General features: G+C 46.8%; 1 protein-coding gene across 1 annotated transcript in view; it reads right to left on the reverse strand.

Annotated features, from left to right (window-relative positions):
• The window catches only part of ATP6V1B1 (ATPase H+ transporting V1 subunit B1), an 89,356-nt gene that overhangs the window by 7,837 nt on the left and 57,620 nt on the right, over nt 1–23,899 (reverse strand). The window contains exons 5-7 of the mRNA XM_063457564.1: nt 2,715–2,792; nt 2,076–2,215; nt 306–407 (exon numbers count right to left, since the gene is read on the reverse strand). Of these exons, the coding sequence (XP_063313634.1) occupies nt 306–407; nt 2,076–2,215; nt 2,715–2,792 (320 nt within the window). The remainder of the gene's footprint in view (nt 1–305; nt 408–2,075; nt 2,216–2,714; nt 2,793–23,899) is intronic.

Below are 23,899 nucleotides of genomic sequence, written 5' to 3' on the forward strand. Positions count from 1 at the left end.
AAAACATAAGGGGTAAAAAAAATAGTAAAATTCCCCTTTGCTACTTTAAATGTAGATAAATCTAAGATTCCTCTCGATCTTCTTGTTGTAGATATTCTTGTGTGTTTTCTTTTTGCATATGGTTTATTTTGTTACAACAATGCAATGGTTTTAGTACAGAAATCTACAAACCCTATCAAATATCTCCAATAATGAACTGTTTACAAGGTAGAATAAAGTTTCCATTGCCAGCATCATCACAATACTATTCATAATTAGTCATGTTAAGCTAGAATACCCAAGAGGGACAGGTTTTCTTGACTTACACCCATGGCCGCAAAAACAATGGCAAAGTTGTCGTCGTGATAATCCATTACATCCTTGGACTTCTTCACCAGTCCAGCTTGTCTACAGATCTGAGCTGCAATCTGAGCAGATACAACACATTAACCATCAGTTCTCCTAACTTGATATAACAAAACAAACCTTGATAAATAAATTGGGGGTCATCTCCAGCATTGTTTTAGTTTAGCACTATACCCTGTGGTCGTTGCTAAGCTACTGCCCACTACCAAAAATAATGATTCCTACTTGTTATACCAGTAGGAGACTGGTAACATTGAGTTAAGCAGACCAGGCACTATAATAGGATCAATGAGAAAATGAGCAGCTCTGTCCTTCCAATCTTTAAAAAAAATAGTACGATGATAACTAAAAAAGATGGAGCAATAAAAGTTACCGGAAGCACACAAGAAGAAAAATGGTGTCCTCCACAATGGCACTCTGCGTCTTTGGCTGAAATCATCAGTGTAGATCAAGCATATCAAAGAGGTAGCCCGTGTGCCGCATGCAGCCCACAATGAGTATCTTTGCAGCCCAGGGCCGGACTGGCCTACCGTGATACCGGGAATTAGGATGGGGTGCATAGTAAGTAACTGGAAATAAAGCTCTTCAGTAAATTATATATATGTACTCAGGATTACATATTGTTTGCATGAGAATGATACAAGTAATTTCAGTTTGTGTTGGTCTAGGTTGAACTCTTATTTGCAGCCCACATAAACTTTTCTGACATCCTTGGTGTAGATGATCTGAGCCAATCAAATGTTTCCCCATAGGGACACATTGGGAGGCTAGTGTACAAGTTTGGAAAAATCCCACTCTACGCCATTCACTTGGTGTCTACGAGACCATCTGATTAAAATAGCTGATTTTTATTGGCTATTGGGGCGGTAGCGCCTCTAGTGGTTGGCAGTATGACAGAACGGCAATGTTTTGCATTGCAAGGTAAAAAAAAAAAACTGCAGAGACAACATTGGCAGCCAGACCACTTCATTGAGATACAGATTAGGGGACAGCGCACACACACAAAAAAAAAATACAGCTTTATATTTTACAAGGCTACATAAAATCAGCTATCATATTAAACAAATATGGGGATTCAGTTCCACCACACGGCCAACTTGGGAATCAGGCCAACTCCTTGGTTTTGCACAGCGCCCTGCCACAGGTGCCTCATCCCAGGGTCCTATTTAGCCTTGTACTGCAGCGAGCCCCAGATGGAATTCCCCCCTCCCCCCCCACACTGTAAGTGGGTTTGTCTCATAAGAGCAGACATTAGGCTGTCAGAGTAGAACCTGCCAAAGATGGGGTACATTGACGTTGTGGCAGGCTTATGCAATGTATGATCATATAATGTAACTAAACCCCCATTATTTTTGCCTAGATTTGGTGTTTTTTAAATCTGTAAGCTTTGAAGTTGCTATTTAGTGGATAAGTGAGTGCGCTGGATCTTGTGTATTGTATAAATTTTCTCCAAAAGCACCCCATTTATGCATGTTCAGGTGAGCGTTGCCCCCTGGTTTCTTAGGGTATTATTAGAAAGCAAAAAAAAAACACTTTAGACACAACATGGTAATCCCTAAATCCTGGACTGCTCGGGGGTACTTGAGGACTGGATTGGAAACCCCTGATCTAGAACAAGACACAACTATCTTGTACCAAAGATAAAACACAAAAGATCAACTACCAAGATGGTTTATCCATATGGTATTCATCTGCAGCGTATTTGGTATAGCAGTAAGTTGTGTTCTTACTTCATTGTGGGGCAGTCCCGCAGCTGAAAAAATGGGAATTTTCTGTCCCCTGGCAATGCTGTTCATTACATCTATAGGAGAGATCCCAGTCTGGATCATTTCTTCGGGGTAGGTTCGACCGTACGGGTTAATAGGTTGACCTGTAAGAGCATGTAACAAACTAATATGAATCATAGTGTTTAACACACATTTAATGACACATACAATTTATGTATCCACGGACGGAATTGTGAAACATATCAATAAAATACACTGCTCTATATTGCTTAATTCTCATACGTTAATCCTTGTGATGTTCAATGTTTGAGCTCTCATGCGATAGGCAGGGCCATATTTATATCTTAGGGGTCCGTATACAGCAAGTAAATCCTCACCTCACACTGTGACACAGATACAACACAAACAATATTTGCACACAAAGCTCACACCCTGAAAGATAACTTGCTCCAACTCCAGCCCTCTGCTACTATACAAAGCACACACCCGGAAAGATAACTTGCTCCAACTCCAGCCCTCTATACAAAGGGAGAAGTGTGAATTGTATCCAAAGGCGAACTGAGATTATGAAGCTGCTTCTCTGGTATGCCTGGCTTGCTGTCTAGGTGAATGTCTGATTTATACAGACAGCGGCAAACTTACCATTGATGTCAAGAAAGTCTTCAGCCATCACTGTAGGGCCTCGGTCAATAGGTTTCCCGGAGCCATTAAAGACACGTCCTGAAATTGAGTAGGGTGAGAAATAACAGCTACTTGGTTTATATATGGAATACAGCAACCCTTGGCACTGAACACTAAATCCCTTAATCAACTAATAATCATTTTATACTGATAATATGGACTCCAAGTGTAATGTGTCCTTTGGATTTTAAACCTTTAACATTCCGTTTCAATAAAGAGTACCCAAGCAGCAATCACAATGGAACGGCTCACTATTTGCCATCACTAATCAAGTCTATATCCATAAATCTACTTTGAAGGTTCTTTCTGGTAATTCCAACCTTAACATTAAACATTTGTAAGACCAGCAAATGCCCAACACATTGCTTAAAATGTGAAGTCCTACACTACTAGCCGTCCCTTAAAAGATACTAGCCAATGCAAGTCTAGAGAGTCAACACCACACTCAGCAGGGGTGATTATCTACTTTCCGCGGCCACATTTTGAGCCACCAATGGCTGTTGGTGTTAAGTGGAAATGTTGAGCCTTACAGCTACGGTGTTATTACATTGTAGCCAAGTCTCAGTGCATTTTATAGAGCCCAATCAGGGTTGCCCATTTAGTAAATAGCTCAGTTATACCTATACCCTACAGAATAAACAGACACATATACATGTAACAACATTTCCATAAACTATTAAAATACTATAAGAGAAAGGTATGGCTTTCCATCAAAATACCATCACTAACATCTACAAAATTACAACCATAACAAATATATACTATATATACTTACTATAGGAATGTAATACCATCAAACGGTTCTGGAGACATTATAACATCGCAAACGTTTAATGAATGCCTCCAAAAGAGCTTGATGGAATTATTTTTCCTTAATACTTGCTTTGCCATAGTGTTGGTTTTATATTACACAATAGAATAGGTTGAATGATTGGGTTTCTTTAATCTTGGGCGCGCGATTAACACACACACTGCATTCATACACACACACACACACACAAACACACACACACACGCGCGCGCACGCACGCACACACGCACACACACACCATGTTTCTAAGGAGTGTCAGTTAGAATAGATGCTTAAAGTTAAAGTAAGCGATAGGCAGCTTTAACATGAGTAACATTTGCCTTATATTCAGTGGGTCAACATGTGGTGAACTGTAAAATCGAAACTTCAGCACAAGCAGTTGATGTATGAAACACATCGCTGTCTGGTTTCCCTCAGCCATTCTGTTTGTGTGTTGGTTTAATTAGCGTAAAAACGTCCACATTGCTGCTGCTGTGACCAATGTCTTACTAAAACATCAGCTAGGTGTACATTTACCAAGTGTTGCCATCCCTTGCTGCCTTCCCTTGGCCGTCTGTCCTGAGTCTATCCAACCGTGGAGTTACACCATGGTCAGATTCTACAGCTTTGAGACTATAAGGATCATTTTTTAATGTCACAGCACATAATATTCCCCATTATTTTGAAAAGGAGATGCAATGACCATGAAAGGTCAGTAACCTTAGGGGACATTTTATTGTGCTTTTTTCTTTTGTGTTACGTATCATTGAGGCAGACAGAATTGGAAAACAAAGTAACAATATGGAAGCAAGAAATATGAACAAACTTGCCCCCGGCTCTGAAAGCTCCAAGGAGTCCTTTTTTGTCCAGAGTTTTGAGATGGACTGTCGAGTGTCTAAAGTGTTGAATCTTCTGGTCAACAACTAATGCCCAGTGTATGAAAAATGTTCTGTATTTTAAAGGACAAAGTACCTAAAAAACAAACCCTTGCTTGACAACTTTAAATGCTTTACACAGGTATGGATATCTGGACTCTTAGGTAGTCTTTTAATCTTAAGGTTCAACGTACAGAGATGGACCACTAAAATTTGGAACGGCTTTATGAAAACTCTGGTGACCTAAGGCTAAACCTGTATGAAATAAAAATGGTCAATTTCAGTGTTTGCTGAGTATTCAACAGCACTAATTAATTGAATTGTCAATGTCTTCCATAAAGAATTGGCTCAGCTTTTGACACGTTTGGGAATCTTGCATCCGTACCTTGTACTGAAACTTATTTGCTGCTGACAGTGGGATTTTAATTGATCCTATCTGCAACGAAGACCTCTGAGATCAGCTGTTGAATCTAAGATGGACCCAGGTTTCAGTCAATATTGAACTTAAAGGAACACTATGGCGTTAGGAATACAAACCTGTACTCTTAAAGTAAAAGTGTCCCTGTCCCTAGTGATGTTCAGCACATAAAGGGTTTTAAAAAAAAAAATTCTCACGTCCAGCGACGTCACGGAGCAAGCATGGTCTCCCCTGCCAATAGTCCAACCCAAGGATCCTCATCGTTTTATTACGCTCAAATCCAGGTAACACCATCTAGGGGCTGTCTGAAAGACTGCCACTAAATGTTGGGATTAGACCAGAAAAATTGCGGTTTCAATTAAAATGTTTTTCTTCACAGGGCAAACATGACAGGGGAAAGGCAACCAGGTGACTTCATTAAGATGAAGTGGTCTTGGTGCCTTTATTGTCCCTTTAATGGCTGCTAGATGATTACTAGATGGGTAGTATTTTTAATGATTTATCCTATAGTGATTTTAATGCAGCCCATGATTCTGGGTAAATGCTAAAATGTGAAATACAAATAAAGCTATCATTATATGTTAAAGTGGCAGTACTCGGTATACTAGACATAATGGGTTATTCGCCAAAGCGAAAATTCGAAGCGTTCACCTAGTGAATTTAAAGTGGATTTCATATTTAAGTAAAAAATAGACAAATTGGAAAAATTAGCTAATTCAGCTATTTATTTCATTTCAGTAACTCTAAAATTATAAATAACCCAGTGAGATAAACAATAAAATAATGATATAAGGATGCTTCAGGCCTAGCGTCAGGTGCCTTAATTGTTACAGACCGTGTGCGCTGTTATTATGCAGTGTCTCCTATTATACTCTGTTGGGTGTTAGCCTCATCTTTTTAGGAACAAGATAATATTTTCTAACGTTGATTTTTATAAACAATCAGCTTTTCTTTGATTTGTGTTGGATTAGTTAATTAAGTGCAGTATTTAAACATGAAAATGGGGGATTTTCACAGAACTTAAATAATTGGAAATTTCATTTTTTTGGGGGGAGGGGGTGGCGGGGAAACAAATTGTTTGAAGTGGTATAATTTTGAATATAAATATGAATGCGTGGTCAGTAAAATTAACATCTCATCTAGACTTTTTCACAGCAAAAAAAATGATTTGAAATGTAACATGTTCCCCTCATTCACCATAGATGGGGTAAATAGAAGAGGCTCACATTTGGTATTATTAATGTCTCTACACAACACACAAGGTGAGGGGAAAGGCCCACACTCACTAATATCCAGCACAGACGAAGGGCAAACAGAGGTCTACACTCTGTACCTTGATCACCCCATCCACCTTATATCGAAATACTATTAACCCTATGGTGAATGAATCCCTCAGTGCTGTAAAGTCCGATATCTGTGCAATTAAATAGTAGTTGGATGGTGGTTAATAATATATAATCAGGCCGAATAAAGTGCGCCATATCTTTAATAATTGCGTTATCACTGTCTGTGTGTGTCCATGTGAATTTTTGTGGATTAATCATTTGGAAAGTTTTTGTAACAGTATTGAATCATTTGCAAAGCGTATTAAATCAAGGACTACGTAACTAAATTTTTCAGTCTAAGAAGGAGACCAGTTATAAAAGTGTCAATATTTTTACGTGACGTTTCATAGGAGTACGAGGTCATTAATGTTTCTTCTTCAGGCTTATCACGTAGGGAAAACAGTTCCCGGTTGAGTACACTAGGTGGCAATATTGAGAGGGAAACGCCAATACAGAACTGCATGGATTGTGTTCTAAGTGCATTGCCATGCAGACACCACGCATGGGACTTGCCAAGCCTGTCCCTTCCCCCATAACAGTACGTACCCAGAGAAGTAAATTTTCCCCAGTATGTATCAGCAGATGGCGCTGTTGCAATCCATCACGTAACATCTAGAATCCAATCTATTGAGCGACCAACTAAGCTGCCTTATCCTTAATATGACATGTATTAGGTTGAAAAACCCCATATAGAATCTTACAGAATGCTGCGATAACAATTCTGGTATTTTATCATTAGTGTTAATCGAACTTGGTTTATTCTCTATTTTTAAACTGTTTGTTGTTAGTCAGTAGACACGGTAAAAGATTATTTCATGAGTCAGGGATTGCGAAGTTACGGGGGCAGGCAGGGAACGTTATAACATAATATGTTCTGATATAATATGTTATAATATGGTCTTCAAAGCAATAACAGATATAACGTTACTCTGCATAAATTATTTAAAAATCCTTCTGGTATCCAGTCCATTATGGCATCTCCGACTGGTTCCTCAGAAGAATCTTGCCCACTTCACATTCATTGTTTTCTTTACTTTATAAGGATGTAGGAAGGCTATACCGGGTATTTAACAGGTATCTACCCCTTTTATTATTGCCATTCTCTATTGCTTCCACTCAAAGTCTAATTCATAAACCTACACCCTTTCTACATCAACATTAGTCTTTACTGCTTCTACTGGAGGGCTATGCCATATATCTATTACCCTTTCTATATCAATGTATTTACTGCCCCTACTGGAGGGATATGCCGGATATCTACTACCCTTTCCATGTCAATGTATTTACTGCCCCTACTGGAGGGCTATGCCGTATATCTACCACCATATCCATGTCAATGTATTTACTGCCCCTACTGGAGGGCTATGCCATATATCTACTACCCTTTCCATGTCAATGTATTTACTGCCCCTACTGGAGGGCTATGCCATATATCTACTACCCTTTCCATGTCAATGTATTTACTGCCCCTATTGGAGGGCTATGCCATATATCTACTACCCTTTCCATGTCAATGTATTTACTGCCCCTACTGGAGGGCTATGCCATATATCTACTACCCTTTCCATGTCAATGTATTTACTGCCCCTACTGGAGGGCTATGCCATATATCTACTGCCCTTTCTATGTCAATGTATTTAATGCTTCTACTGGAGGGCTATGCTATAAATCTACTACTCTTTCTATATCAATGTATTTACTGCCCCTACTGGAGGGCTATGCCATATATCTACTACCCTTTCCATGTCAATGTATTTACTGTCCCTACTGGAGGGCTATGCCATATATCTACTACCCTTTCTATGTCAATGTATTTACTGCCCCTACTGGAGGGCTATGCCGTATATCTACTACCCTTTCTATATCAATGTATTTACTGCCCCTACTGGAGGGTTATGCCATATATCTACTGCCCTTTCTATGTCAATGTATTTACTGCCCCTACTGGAGGGCTATGCCATATATCTACTACCCTTTCTATGTCAATGTATTTACTGCCCCTACTGGAGGGCTATGCCATATATCTACTACCCTTTCCATGTCAATGTATTTACTGCCCCTACTGGAGGGCTATGCCATATATCTACTGCCCTTTCCATGTCAATGTATTTACTGCCCCTACTGGAGGGCTATGCCATATATCTACTGCCCTTTCTATGTCAATGTTTTTACTGCCCCTACTGGAGGGCTATGCCATATATCTACTGCCCTTTCTATGTCAATGTATTTACTGCCCCTACTGGAGGGCTATGCCATATATCTACTACCCTTTCTATGTCAATGTATTTACTGCCCCTACTGGAGGGCTATGCCATATATCTACTACCCTTTCTATGTCAATGTATTTACTGCCCCTACTGGAGGGCTATGCCGTATATCTACTGCCCTTTCTATGTCAATGTTTTTACTGCCCCTACTGGAGGGCTATGCCATATATCTACTGCCCTTTCTATGTCAATGTATTTACTGCCCCTACTGGAGGGCTATGCCATATATCTACTACCCTTTCTATGTCAATGTATTTACTGCCCCTACTGGAGGGCTATGCCATATATCTACTGCCCTTTCTATGTCAATGTATTTACTGCCCCTACTGGAGGGCTATGCCATATATCTACTACCCTTTCTATGTCAATGTATTTACTGCCCCTACTGGAGGGCTATGCCATATATCTACTACCCTTTCTATGTCAATGTATTTACTGCCCCTACTGGAGGGCTATGCCGTATATCTACTGCCCTTTCTATGTCAATGTATTTACTGCCCCTACTGGAGGGCTATGCCATATATCTACTACCCTTTCTATGTCAATGTATTTACTGCCCCTACTGGAGGGCTATGCCATATATCTACTACCCTTTCCATATCAATGTATTTACTGCCCCTACTGGAGGGCTATGCCATATTTCTACTACCCTTTCCATATCAATGTATTCACTGCCCCTACTGGAGGGCTATGCCATATATCTACTACCCTTTCCATGTCAATGTATTTACTGTCCCTACTGGAGGGCTATGCCATATATCTACTACCCTTTCCATGTCAATGTATTTACTGCCTCTACTGGAGGGCTATGCCATATATCTACTACCCTTTCCATATCAATGTATTTACTGCCCCTACTGGAGGGCTATGCCATATATCTACTACCCTTTCTATGTCAATGTATTTACTGCCCCTACTGGAGGGCTATGCCATATATCTACTACACTTTCTATATCAATGTATTTACTGTCCCTACTGGAGGGCTATGCCATATATCTACTACACTTTCTATATCAATGTATTTACTGCCCCTACTGGAGGGCTATGCCATATATCTACTACCCTTTCTATGTCAATGTATTTACTGCCCCTACTGGAGGGCTATGCCATATATCTACTACACTTTCTATATCAATGTATTTACTGTCCCTACTGGAGGGCTATGCCATATATCTACTGCCCTTTCTATGTCAATGTATTTACTGCCCCTACTGGAGGGCTATGCCATATATCTACTACCCTTTCCATATCAATGTATTTACTGCCCCTACTGGAGGGCTATGCCATATTTCTACTACCCTTTCCATATCAATGTATTTACTGCCCCTACTGGAGGGCTATGCCATATATCTACTACCCTTTCCATGTCAATGTATTTACTGTCCCTACTGGAGGGCTATGCCATATATCTACTACCCTTTCTATGTCAATGTATTTACTGCCCCTACTGGAGGGCTATGCCATATATCTACTGCCCTTTCTATGTCAATGTTTTTACTGCCCCTACTGGAGGGCTATGCCATATATCTACTGCCCTTTCTATGTCAATGTATTTACTGCCCCTACTGGAGGGCTATGCCATATATCTACTACCCTTTCTATGTCAATGTATTTACTGCCCCTACTGGAGGGCTATGCCATATATCTACTACCCTTTCTATGTCAATGTATTTACTGCCCCTACTGGAGGGCTATGCCGTATATCTACTGCCCTTTCTATGTCAATGTATTTACTGCCCCTACTGGAGGGCTATGCCATATATCTACTACCCTTTCTATGTCAATGTATTTACTGCCCCTACTGGAGGGCTATGCCATATAACTACTACCCTTTCCATATCAATGTATTTACTGCCCCTACTGGAGGGCTATGCCATATTTCTACTACCCTTTCCATATCAATGTATTTACTGCCCCTACTGGAGGGCTATGCCATATATCTACTGCCCTTTCTATGTCAATGTATTTACTGCCCCTACTGGAGGGCTATGCCATATATCTACTACCCTTTCTATGTCAATGTATTTACTGCCCCTACTGGAGGGCTATGCCATATATCTACTACCCTTTCTATGTCAATGTATTTACTGCCCCTACTGGAGGGCTATGCCGTATATCTACTGCCCTTTCTATGTCAATGTATTTACTGCCCCTACTGGAGGGCTATGCCATATATCTACTACCCTTTCTATGTCAATGTATTTACTGCCCCTACTGGAGGGCTATGCCATATAACTACTACCCTTTCCATATCAATGTATTTACTGCCCCTACTGGAGGGCTATGCCATATTTCTACTACCCTTTCCATATCAATGTATTTACTGCCCCTACTGGAGGGCTATGCCATATATCTACTACCCTTTCCATGTCAATGTATTTACTGCCTCTACTGGAGGGCTATGCCATATATCTACTACCCTTTCCATATCAATGTATTTACTGCCCCTACTGGAGGGCTATGCCATATATCTACTACACTTTCTATATCAATGTATTTACTGTCCCTACTGGAGGGCTATGCCATATATCTACTACACTTTCTATATCAATGTATTTACTGCCCCTACTGGAGGGCTATGCCATATATCTACTACACTTTCTATATCAATGTATTTACTGTCCCTACTGGAGGGCTATGCCATATATCTACTGCCCTTTCTATGTCAATGTATTTACTGCCCCTACTGGAGGGCTATGCCATATATCTACTACCCTTTCCATATCAATGTATTTACTGCCCCTACTGGAGGGCTATGCCATATTTCTACTACCCTTTCCATATCAATGTATTTACTGCCCCTACTGGAGGGCTATGCCATATATCTACTACACTTTCTATATCAATGTATTTACTGCCCCTACTGGAGGGCTATGCCATATATCTACTACACTTTCTATATCAATGTATTTACTGCCCCTACTGGAGGGCTATGCCATATATCTACTACCCTTTCTATGTCAATGTATTTACTGCCCCTACTGGAGGGCTATGCCATATATCTACTACACTCTCTATATCAATGTATTTACTGTCCCTACTGGAGGGCTATGCCATATATCTACTGCCCTTTCTATGTCAATGCATTTACTGCCCCTACTGGAGGGCTATGCCATATATCTACTACCCTTTCCATATCAATGTATTTACTGCCCCTACTGGAGGGCTATGCCATATTTCTACTACCCTTTCCATATCAATGTATTTACTGCCCCTACTGGAGGGCTATGCCATATATCTACTACCCTTTCCATGTCAATGTATTTACTGTCCCTACTGGAGGGCTATGCCATATATCTACTACCCTTTCTATGTCAATGTATTTACTGCCCCTACTGGAGGGCTATGCCATATATCTACTGCCCTTTCTATGTCAATGTATTTACTGTCCCTACTGGAGGGCTATGCTATAAATCTACTACTCTTTCTATATCAATGTATTTACTGCCCCTACTGGAGGGCTATGCCATATATCTACTACCCTTTCCATGTCAATGTATTTACTGTCCCTACTGGAGGGCTATGCCATATATCTACTACCCTTTCTATGTCAATGTATTTACTGCCCCTACTGGAGGGCTATGCCGTATATCTACTACCCTTTCTATATCAATGTATTTACTGCCCCTACTGGAGGGTTATGCCATATATCTACTGCCCTTTCTATGTCAATGTATTTACTGCCCCTACTGGAGGGCTATGCCATATATCTACTACCCTTTCTATGTCAATGTATTTACTGCCCCTACTGGAGGGTTATGCCATATATCTACTACCCTTTCCATGTCAATGTATTTACTGCCCCTACTGGAGGGCTATGCCATATATCTACTACCCTTTCCATGTCAATGTATTTACTGCCCCTACTGGAGGGCTATGCCATATATCTACTGCCCTTTCTATGTCAATGTTTTTACTGCCCCTACTGGAGGGCTATGCCATATATCTACTGCCCTTTCTATGTCAATGTATTTACTGCCCCTACTGGAGGGCTATGCCATATATCTACTACCCTTTCTATGTCAATGTATTTACTGCCCCTACTGGAGGGCTATGCCATATATCTACTACCCTTTCTGTGGCGAAACCAACCTCGCCACTGGGCCCTGGAGAAGCCTGTTTGCTAGCCTCCTACCTACTGACTATGGCCCCTGGGTTATTTGGGGCACATTGTACTGTATATTGCTGCTACTGGCCCTTTTAACAGCATCTATGGACATATTGGGACTTTTGGGACTACTGTCCCTTTAAGACTGTGATACATATTCTAGTGTACTGCCTGTAATATTATATGTGTATTAAGTTTAACCTGGGATATGTATGCAGCATTCATCTGATTGTTCGGTAGAATCACTCCATTTATTATATTGAGTGAAACTACCGAACAACCAGACCACCCAGGAATAAGTGTGCCTCCAATTACAGTTTGCAACAATGTTGCAAACGGGTAATTGGCAATCCGTGTAATGTATTCTTTGTCCTCTGGGTGGCCGCCATTCGGGAAACAAACACGTGGCGGCGGCCATCTTAAACTACCGAACAGCGGTGTTTTGCCGTCGAGTGTCTGGAACTAAAATCGGACACTTGACTAGGCAAACACCGCTGAGACCTCCATACTTCCAGAAATTCGTATGGAAACTACCGAATGACCCGCCGTTCGGTAGAAAGAACCCCACAAACAAGGGAATTCATTCAAACCCTCTCCAGGCTCTATAACACAGGCAATTCGCCTGTTTTCATTCCCTTGTTTGTGACCGACCGCAGGGCCAAAATGCATGGAACTGATTTCGGATACTTTACCCATGCGGTCGGTCAAATCTTTGGAACCCCATATCTCCCGAACCATTCATCCGAATTACTTGAATTTTGGATATGTTGTCCCCCTGAATAAGGGCTATCCAGCGATGCTGGATTTAAAGGTGTACCCCCGGGTTTTGGGGTACATCCAGAACTTGGCTGAAAAAGTGTACCGGATAATTGAGTTTAATGTTATCTGAGGGGAGGGGATGTGTGGGCTGAACCATGTATGTGATTGGTTATTTTATGCCTCCCCCTGGGTGTGGCCTGTATGTGGATTAGTGTAATAAAAGCCAGGCTGGATGAGCCAGTCCAGAGTTCCTGTTTTACCCTCAAAGTGATGTGTCGTCTCATTATTGGGGGAAGGATTTAATGTATGCTGTTCCAGTTGACTGCTAGGAGTACAAGCCGATTCGTATGGTTCCTATTCAATGGTCTACAGCATTCATACGCTTGGGAGAATTTAAAGGTTTCTCGGATTCGGTGATTATGGTGTCTGCCAGAGTGCTTGGAGTCCTCAGGAAGCGCTAGGAGCATCCATTAACGGAGGTACCAAGTCGGGGTGCCAGGCGATCCGTTACATTGGTGGCAAGCGGTGGGATGGCGTCCTAGTGCGAGGTAAAGCAGCTCGGAGACACAGTACGTTTGGATTTACAAATTGAGGGCAACGCTAGCAGTCGTGCAGCGCCCCTGGGAGCAGACTAGTATGGAAGGTTCTGGCTCTGGAGATGATTGGCTGGCCGAGGTGAGGCAGCGAGTGGCCGAGTATGGGGATGATATACCCATGGAGACACGCCGGGTGATCTGGAACCAGGTCATGGCCGAGCGAAACACAAGGCTGGACCGAGAATTCCGGTTGGCGAAAGAGAGGAAGTATGCTCAGCAGCAGGAGCGTTACAGCAGCCGAGTAGAGGCTGCATCCGAGGAGGTTAGCCGTCTTTCCCTGAGGCGGCGGGAGGAACCCGAAGTGGGGGTCCTCATAGACTGGTCCTGTGAGGAACCACAACAGGCAGGTAGAGATGGGACCAAGGTCTCTCCACCGGGCCCACCGGGATGCTGGGCAGCCGGCCCAGATCCCCAGCAGCAGCCAGAGTTGCCAGGTGGGGAAGCAGGTGGCCCTTACTCACAAATGTTGAGGGGCCTCACGGATTGGTCCTGGGAAGACCCACAGATGGCAGGTGGAGATGGGACTGCGGTCTCTCTACCGGCCCTACAGGGATGCTGGGCAGTCGGCCCAGATCCCCAGCGGCAGTGTGCGTTACAGGGAGCTGAAGGTGCCGTTCTTGCTCCCCAGCGGCAGTCTACGGTGTAGGGAGAGGAGCCTGTTATCCCCTCTCCCCAGTGGCTGAAGGTGTGTAAGGGAGAGGAGTTTGTTATTCCCTCTCCCCAGCGGCAGCGCAGCTCACCAAGGGGAGACAGTAAGCCCCTCACCAGCGCAGATGGGACCGGGGTCTCTGCGCCCTGCCTACAGGGAGTACAGAGGGTCAGCCCTGCTCCCCAGCTGCTGAAAGTGTGTAAGGGAGAGGAGTTTGTTACCCCCTCTCCCCAGCGGCAGCTTAGCACACCAAGGGGAGACAGTAAGCCCCACACCAGTGCAGATGGGACCGTGGTCTCTGCGCCCGAGTTACAGGGGGCAGAGGTAGTGGGTCCAACCCCCCAGCAGCAGCGTGATTTATTGGGAATTGGGAGCCCAGTCTCCACTCCCCAGCGGCAGTGTGATTTGTTGGGAATTGGGAGCCCAGTCTCCATTCCCCAGCGGCAGTGTGAATTGCAGGGAATTGGGAGCCCAGTCCCCACTCCCCAGCGGCAGGCTGAGTTACAGGGGGCAGAGGTAGTTGGTCCTACCCCCCAGCAGCAGAGTGATATGCCGGGAAGGCAGTGTGAAGTGCAGGGAGAGGAGAGCAGCGTCCTCCCTCCCCAGCGGAAGGCTGAGTTACAGGGGGCAGAGGTAGTTGGTCCTACCCCCCAGCAGCAGCGTGATTTTTTGGGAATAGAGAGCCCAGTCTCTATTCCCCAGCAGCAGGACACTGAATTGGGAGGAGAGACAGTCGGTCTCCCTCCACAAAGACTGAAAGTAGGCATGGGAGAGGAGATTGTTACCACCTCTCCCCAGCGGCGGATCATCAATGGGCAGAGTGTTCTAATGGGAGAGGAGCTGGTTACCACCTCTCCCCAGCGGCAGCTTAATGTACCAGGGGGAGACTGTAAGCCCCACACCTGTGCAGATGGGACCGTGGTCTCTGCACTTCCAGCACAGGGGTTAGGGACGGTCGGTCCTGCCCCCCCACAACAGGGCTGTTTAGCCAAAGGGGAGACAGTCTGTCTCCAGCAGCAGAGCTGTGTAACTAAAGGGGAGACAGTCGGTCTCCAGCAGCAGAGCTGTGTAACTCAAGGGGAGACAGTCGGTCTCCAGCAGCAGAGCTGCGCAGCTAAAGGGGAGGCAGTCGGTCTCCAGCAAGGCTCCAACCAGACTACTCCCGTAGTAGTGCTGGCACCAGTCTGCCCACTCTGCCCACTCAGCAACCCACCAAAACAGCCTACCAGTCCCCCACACAGCCGGGGTGAGGCACCTGGACCTGGACAAGTTTTTCCATTACTCAGGTGTAGTAACCATTCATTGTGGGTGGACTGTACTGCTGTTTCTGTTTTGTGGGTGGGCTGCTGGACTAACAAGGGCACTGACCGGCAAGAGGTCAGGTACCCTGTTAGTCTGTTTGGAAAAGGGGAGAAATGTGGCGAAACCAACCTCGCCACTGGGCCCTGGAGAAGCCTGTTTGCTAGCCTCCTACCTACTGACTATGGCCCCTGGGTTATTTGGGGCACATTGTACTGTATATTGCTGCTACTGGCCCTTTTAACAGCATCTATGGACATATTGGGACTTTTGGGACTACTGTCCCTTTAAGACTGTGATACATATTCTAGTGTACTGCCTGTAATATTATATGTGTATTAAGTTTAACCTGGGATATGTATGCAGCATTCATCTGATTGTTCGGTAGAATCACTCCATTTATTATATTGAGTGAAACTACCGAACAACCAGACCACCCAGGAATAAGTGTGCCTCCAATTACAGTTTGCAACAATGTTGCAAACGGGTAATTGGCAATCCGTGTAATGTATTCTTTGTCCTCTGGGTGGCCGCCATTCGGGAAACAAACACGTGGCGGCGGCCATCTTAAACTACCGAACAGCGGTGTTTTGCCGTCGAGTGTCTGGAACTAAAATCGGACACTTGACTAGGCAAACACCGCTGAGACCTCCATACTTCCAGAAATTCGTATGGAAACTACCGAATGACCCGCCGTTCGGTAGAAAGAACCCCACAAACAAGGGAATTCATTCAAACCCTCTCCAGGCTCTATAACACAGGCAATTCGCCTGTTTTCATTCCCTTGTTTGTGACCGACCGCAGGGCCAAAATGCATGGAACTGATTTCGGATACTTTACCCATGCGGTCGGTCAAATCTTTGGAACCCCATATCTCCCGAACCATTCATCCGAATTACTTGAATTTTGGATATGTTGTCCCCCTGAATAAGGGCTATCCAGCGATGCTGGATTTAAAGGTGTACCCCCGGGTTTTGGGGTACATCCAGAACTTGGCTGAAAAAGTGTACCGGATAATTGAGTTTAATGTTATCTGAGGGGAGGGGATGTGTGGGCTGAACCATGTATGTGATTGGTTATTTTATGCCTCCCCCTGGGTGTGGCCTGTATGTGGATTAGTGTAATAAAAGCCAGGCTGGATGAGCCAGTCCAGAGTTCCTGTTTTACCCTCAAAGTGATGTGTCGTCTCATTATTGGGGGAAGGATTTAATGTATGCTGTTCCAGTTGACTGCTAGGAGTACAAGCCGATTCGTATGGTTCCTATTCAATGGTCTACAGCATTCATACGCTTGGGAGAATTTAAAGGTTTCTCGGATTCGGTGATTATGGTGTCTGCCAGAGTGCTTGGAGTCCTCAGGAAGCGCTAGGAGCATCCATTAACGGAGGTACCAAGTCGGGGTGCCAGGCGATCCGTTACATTGGTGGCAAGCGGTGGGATGGCGTCCTAGTGCGAGGTAAAGCAGCTCGGAGACACAGTACGTTTGGATTTACAAATTGAGGGCAACGCTAGCAGTCGTGCAGCGCCCCTGGGAGCAGACTAGTATGGAAGGTTCTGGCTCTGGAGATGATTGGCTGGCCGAGGTGAGGCAGCGAGTGGCCGAGTATGGGGATGATATACCCATGGAGACACGCCGGGTGATCTGGAACCAGGTCATGGCCGAGCGAAACACAAGGCTGGACCGAGAATTCCGGTTGGCGAAAGAGAGGAAGTATGCTCAGCAGCAGGAGCGTTACAGCAGCCGAGTAGAGGCTGCATCCGAGGAGGTTAGCCGTCTTTCCCTGAGGCGGCGGGAGGAACCCGAAGTGGGGGTCCTCATAGACTGGTCCTGTGAGGAACCACAACAGGCAGGTAGAGATGGGACCAAGGTCTCTCCACCGGGCCCACCGGGATGCTGGGCAGCCGGCCCAGATCCCCAGCAGCAGCCAGAGTTGCCAGGTGGGGAAGCAGGTGGCCCTTACTCACAAATGTTGAGGGGCCTCACGGATTGGTCCTGGGAAGACCCACAGATGGCAGGTGGAGATGGGACTGCGGTCTCTCTACCGGCCCTACAGGGATGCTGGGCAGTCGGCCCAGATCCCCAGCGGCAGTGTGCGTTACAGGGAGCTGAAGGTGCCGTTCTTGCTCCCCAGCGGCAGTCTACGGTGTAGGGAGAGGAGCCTGTTATCCCCTCTCCCCAGTGGCTGAAGGTGTGTAAGGGAGAGGAGTTTGTTATTCCCTCTCCCCAGCGGCAGCGCAGCTCACCAAGGGGAGACAGTAAGCCCCTCACCAGCGCAGATGGGACCGGGGTCTCTGCGCCCTGCCTACAGGGAGTACAGAGGGTCAGCCCTGCTCCCCAGCTGCTGAAAGTGTGTAAGGGAGAGGAGTTTGTTACCCCCTCTCCCCAGCGGCAGCTTAGCACACCAAGGGGAGACAGTAAGCCCCACACCAGTGCAGATGGGACCGTGGTCTCTGCGCCCGAGTTACAGGGGGCAGAGGTAGTGGGTCCAACCCCCCAGCAGCAGCGTGATTTATTGGGAATTGGGAGCCCAGTCTCCACTCCCCAGCGGCAGTGTGATTTGTTGGGAATTGGGAGCCCAGTCTCCATTCCCCAGCGGCAGTGTGAATTGCAGGGAATTGGGAGCCCAGTCCCCACTCCCCAGCGGCAGGCTGAGTTACAGGGGGCAGAGGTAGTTGGTCCTACCCCCCAGCAGCAGAGTGATATGCCGGGAAGGCAGTGTGAAGTGCAGGGAGAGGAGAGCAGCGTCCTCCCTCCCCAGCGGAAGGCTGAGTTACAGGGGGCAGAGGTAGTTGGTCCTACCCCCCAGCAGCAGCGTGATTTTTTGGGAATAGAGAGCCCAGTCTCTATTCCCCAGCAGCAGGACACTGAATTGGGAGGAGAGACAGTCGGTCTCCCTCCACAAAGACTGAAAGTAGGCATGGGAGAGGAGATTGTTACCACCTCTCCCCAGCGGCGGATCATCAATGGGCAGAGTGTTCTAATGGGAGAGGAGCTGGTTACCACCTCTCCCCAGCGGCAGCTTAATGTACCAGGGGGAGACTGTAAGCCCCACACCTGTGCAGATGGGACCGTGGTCTCTGCACTTCCAGCACAGGGGTTAGGGACGGTCGGTCCTGCCCCCCCACAACAGGGCTGTTTAGCCAAAGGGGAGACAGTCTGTCTCCAGCAGCAGAGCTGTGTAACTAAAGGGGAGACAGTCGGTCTCCAGCAGCAGAGCTGTGTAACTCAAGGGGAGACAGTCGGTCTCCAGCAGCAGAGCTGCGCAGCTAAAGGGGAGGCAGTCGGTCTCCAGCAAGGCTCCAACCAGACTACTCCCGTAGTAGTGCTGGCACCAGTCTGCCCACTCTGCCCACTCAGCAACCCACCAAAACAGCCTACCAGTCCCCCACACAGCCGGGGTGAGGCACCTGGACCTGGACAAGTTTTTCCATTACTCAGGTGTAGTAACCATTCATTGTGGGTGGACTGTACTGCTGTTTCTGTTTTGTGGGTGGGCTGCTGGACTAACAAGGGCACTGACCGGCAAGAGGTCAGGTACCCTGTTAGTCTGTTTGGAAAAGGGGAGAAATGTGGCGAAACCAACCTCGCCACTGGGCCCTGGAGAAGCCTGTTTGCTAGCCTCCTACCTACTGACTATGGCCCCTGGGTTATTTGGGGCACATTGTACTGTATATTGCTGCTACTGGCCCTTTTAACAGCATCTATGGACATATTGGGACTTTTGGGACTACTGTCCCTTTAAGACTGTGATACATATTCTAGTGTACTGCCTGTAATATTATATGTGTATTAAGTTTAACCTGGGATATGTATGCAGCATTCATCTGATTGTTCGGTAGAATCACTCCATTTATTATATTGAGTGAAACTACCGAACAACCAGACCACCCAGGAATAAGTGTGCCTCCAATTACAGTTTGCAACAATGTTGCAAACGGGTAATTGGCAATCCGTGTAATGTATTCTTTGTCCTCTGGGTGGCCGCCATTCGGGAAACAAACACGTGGCGGCGGCCATCTTAAACTACCGAACAGCGGTGTTTTGCCGTCGAGTGTCTGGAACTAAAATCGGACACTTGACTAGGCAAACACCGCTGAGACCTCCATACTTCCAGAAATTCGTATGGAAACTACCGAATGACCCGCCGTTCGGTAGAAAGAACCCCACAAACAAGGGAATTCATTCAAACCCTCTCCAGGCTCTATAACACAGGCAATTCGCCTGTTTTCATTCCCTTGTTTGTGACCGACCGCAGGGCCAAAATGCATGGAACTGATTTCGGATACTTTACCCATGCGGTCGGTCAAATCTTTGGAACCCCATATCTCCCGAACCATTCATCCGAATTACTTGAATTTTGGATATGTTGTCCCCCTGAATAAGGGCTATCCAGCGATGCTGGATTTAAAGGTGTACCCCCGGGTTTTGGGGTACATCCAGAACTTGGCTGAAAAAGTGTACCGGATAATTGAGTTTAATGTTATCTGAGGGGAGGGGATGTGTGGGCTGAACCATGTATGTGATTGGTTATTTTATGCCTCCCCCTGGGTGTGGCCTGTATGTGGATTAGTGTAATAAAAGCCAGGCTGGATGAGCCAGTCCAGAGTTCCTGTTTTACCCTCAAAGTGATGTGTCGTCTCATTATTGGGGGAAGGATTTAATGTATGCTGTTCCAGTTGACTGCTAGGAGTACAAGCCGATTCGTATGGTTCCTATTCAATGGTCTACAGCATTCATACGCTTGGGAGAATTTAAAGGTTTCTCGGATTCGGTGATTATGGTGTCTGCCAGAGTGCTTGGAGTCCTCAGGAAGCGCTAGGAGCATCCATTAACGGAGGTACCAAGTCGGGGTGCCAGGCGATCCGTTACATTGGTGGCAAGCGGTGGGATGGCGTCCTAGTGCGAGGTAAAGCAGCTCGGAGACACAGTACGTTTGGATTTACAAATTGAGGGCAACGCTAGCAGTCGTGCAGCGCCCCTGGGAGCAGACTAGTATGGAAGGTTCTGGCTCTGGAGATGATTGGCTGGCCGAGGTGAGGCAGCGAGTGGCCGAGTATGGGGATGATATACCCATGGAGACACGCCGGGTGATCTGGAACCAGGTCATGGCCGAGCGAAACACAAGGCTGGACCGAGAATTCCGGTTGGCGAAAGAGAGGAAGTATGCTCAGCAGCAGGAGCGTTACAGCAGCCGAGTAGAGGCTGCATCCGAGGAGGTTAGCCGTCTTTCCCTGAGGCGGCGGGAGGAACCCGAAGTGGGGGTCCTCATAGACTGGTCCTGTGAGGAACCACAACAGGCAGGTAGAGATGGGACCAAGGTCTCTCCACCGGGCCCACCGGGATGCTGGGCAGCCGGCCCAGATCCCCAGCAGCAGCCAGAGTTGCCAGGTGGGGAAGCAGGTGGCCCTTACTCACAAATGTTGAGGGGCCTCACGGATTGGTCCTGGGAAGACCCACAGATGGCAGGTGGAGATGGGACTGCGGTCTCTCTACCGGCCCTACAGGGATGCTGGGCAGTCGGCCCAGATCCCCAGCGGCAGTGTGCGTTACAGGGAGCTGAAGGTGCCGTTCTTGCTCCCCAGCGGCAGTCTACGGTGTAGGGAGAGGAGCCTGTTATCCCCTCTCCCCAGTGGCTGAAGGTGTGTAAGGGAGAGGAGTTTGTTATTCCCTCTCCCCAGCGGCAGCGCAGCTCACCAAGGGGAGACAGTAAGCCCCTCACCAGCGCAGATGGGACCGGGGTCTCTGCGCCCTGCCTACAGGGAGTACAGAGGGTCAGCCCTGCTCCCCAGCTGCTGAAAGTGTGTAAGGGAGAGGAGTTTGTTACCCCCTCTCCCCAGCGGCAGCTTAGCACACCAAGGGGAGACAGTAAGCCCCACACCAGTGCAGATGGGACCGTGGTCTCTGCGCCCGAGTTACAGGGGGCAGAGGTAGTGGGTCCAACCCCCCAGCAGCAGCGTGATTTATTGGGAATTGGGAGCCCAGTCTCCACTCCCCAGCGGCAGTGTGATTTGTTGGGAATTGGGAGCCCAGTCTCCATTCCCCAGCGGCAGTGTGAATTGCAGGGAATTGGGAGCCCAGTCCCCACTCCCCAGCGGCAGGCTGAGTTACAGGGGGCAGAGGTAGTTGGTCCTACCCCCCAGCAGCAGAGTGATATGCCGGGAAGGCAGTGTGAAGTGCAGGGAGAGGAGAGCAGCGTCCTCCCTCCCCAGCGGAAGGCTGAGTTACAGGGGGCAGAGGTAGTTGGTCCTACCCCCCAGCAGCAGCGTGATTTTTTGGGAATAGAGAGCCCAGTCTCTATTCCCCAGCAGCAGGACACTGAATTGGGAGGAGAGACAGTCGGTCTCCCTCCACAAAGACTGAAAGTAGGCATGGGAGAGGAGATTGTTACCACCTCTCCCCAGCGGCGGATCATCAATGGGCAGAGTGTTCTAATGGGAGAGGAGCTGGTTACCACCTCTCCCCAGCGGCAGCTTAATGTACCAGGGGGAGACTGTAAGCCCCACACCTGTGCAGATGGGACCGTGGTCTCTGCACTTCCAGCACAGGGGTTAGGGACGGTCGGTCCTGCCCCCCCACAACAGGGCTGTTTAGCCAAAGGGGAGACAGTCTGTCTCCAGCAGCAGAGCTGTGTAACTAAAGGGGAGACAGTCGGTCTCCAGCAGCAGAGCTGTGTAACTCAAGGGGAGACAGTCGGTCTCCAGCAGCAGAGCTGCGCAGCTAAAGGGGAGGCAGTCGGTCTCCAGCAAGGCTCCAACCAGACTACTCCCGTAGTAGTGCTGGCACCAGTCTGCCCACTCTGCCCACTCAGCAACCCACCAAAACAGCCTACCAGTCCCCCACACAGCCGGGGTGAGGCACCTGGACCTGGACAAGTTTTTCCATTACTCAGGTGTAGTAACCATTCATTGTGGGTGGACTGTACTGCTGTTTCTGTTTTGTGGGTGGGCTGCTGGACTAACAAGGGCACTGACCGGCAAGAGGTCAGGTACCCTGTTAGTCTGTTTGGAAAAGGGGAGAAATGTGGCGAAACCAACCTCGCCACTGGGCCCTGGAGAAGCCTGTTTGCTAGCCTCCTACCTACTGACTATGGCCCCTGGGTTATTTGGGGCACATTGTACTGTATATTGCTGCTACTGGCCCTTTTAACAGCATCTATGGACATATTGGGACTTTTGGGACTACTGTCCCTTTAAGACTGTGATACATATTCTAGTGTACTGCCTGTAATATTATATGTGTATTAAGTTTAACCTGGGATATGTATGCAGCATTCATCTGATTGTTCGGTAGAATCACTCCATTTATTATATTGAGTGAAACTACCGAACAACCAGACCACCCAGGAATAAGTGTGCCTCCAATTACAGTTTGCAACAATGTTGCAAACGGGTAATTGGCAATCCGTGTAATGTATTCTTTGTCCTCTGGGTGGCCGCCATTCGGGAAACAAACACGTGGCGGCGGCCATCTTAAACTACCGAACAGCGGTGTTTTGCCGTCGAGTGTCTGGAACTAAAATCGGACACTTGACTAGGCAAACACCGCTGAGACCTCCATACTTCCAGAAATTCGTATGGAAACTACCGAATGACCCGCCGTTCGGTAGAAAGAACCCCACAAACAAGGGAATTCATTCAAACCCTCTCCAGGCTCTATAACACAGGCAATTCGCCTGTTTTCATTCCCTTGTTTGTGACCGACCGCAGGGCCAAAATGCATGGAACTGATTTCGGATACTTTACCCATGCGGTCGGTCAAATCTTTGGAACCCCATATCTCCCGAACCATTCATCCGAATTACTTGAATTTTGGATATGTTGTCCCCCTGAATAAGGGCTATCCAGCGATGCTGGATTTAAAGGTGTACCCCCGGGTTTTGGGGTACATCCAGAACTTGGCTGAAAAAGTGTACCGGATAATTGAGTTTAATGTTATCTGAGGGGAGGGGATGTGTGGGCTGAACCATGTATGTGATTGGTTATTTTATGCCTCCCCCTGGGTGTGGCCTGTATGTGGATTAGTGTAATAAAAGCCAGGCTGGATGAGCCAGTCCAGAGTTC

The sequence above is a fragment of the Pelobates fuscus genome, chromosome 6, assembly GCF_036172605.1.
Source record: "Pelobates fuscus isolate aPelFus1 chromosome 6, aPelFus1.pri, whole genome shotgun sequence".
Classification (NCBI taxonomy): domain Eukaryota; kingdom Metazoa; phylum Chordata; class Amphibia; order Anura; family Pelobatidae; genus Pelobates; species Pelobates fuscus.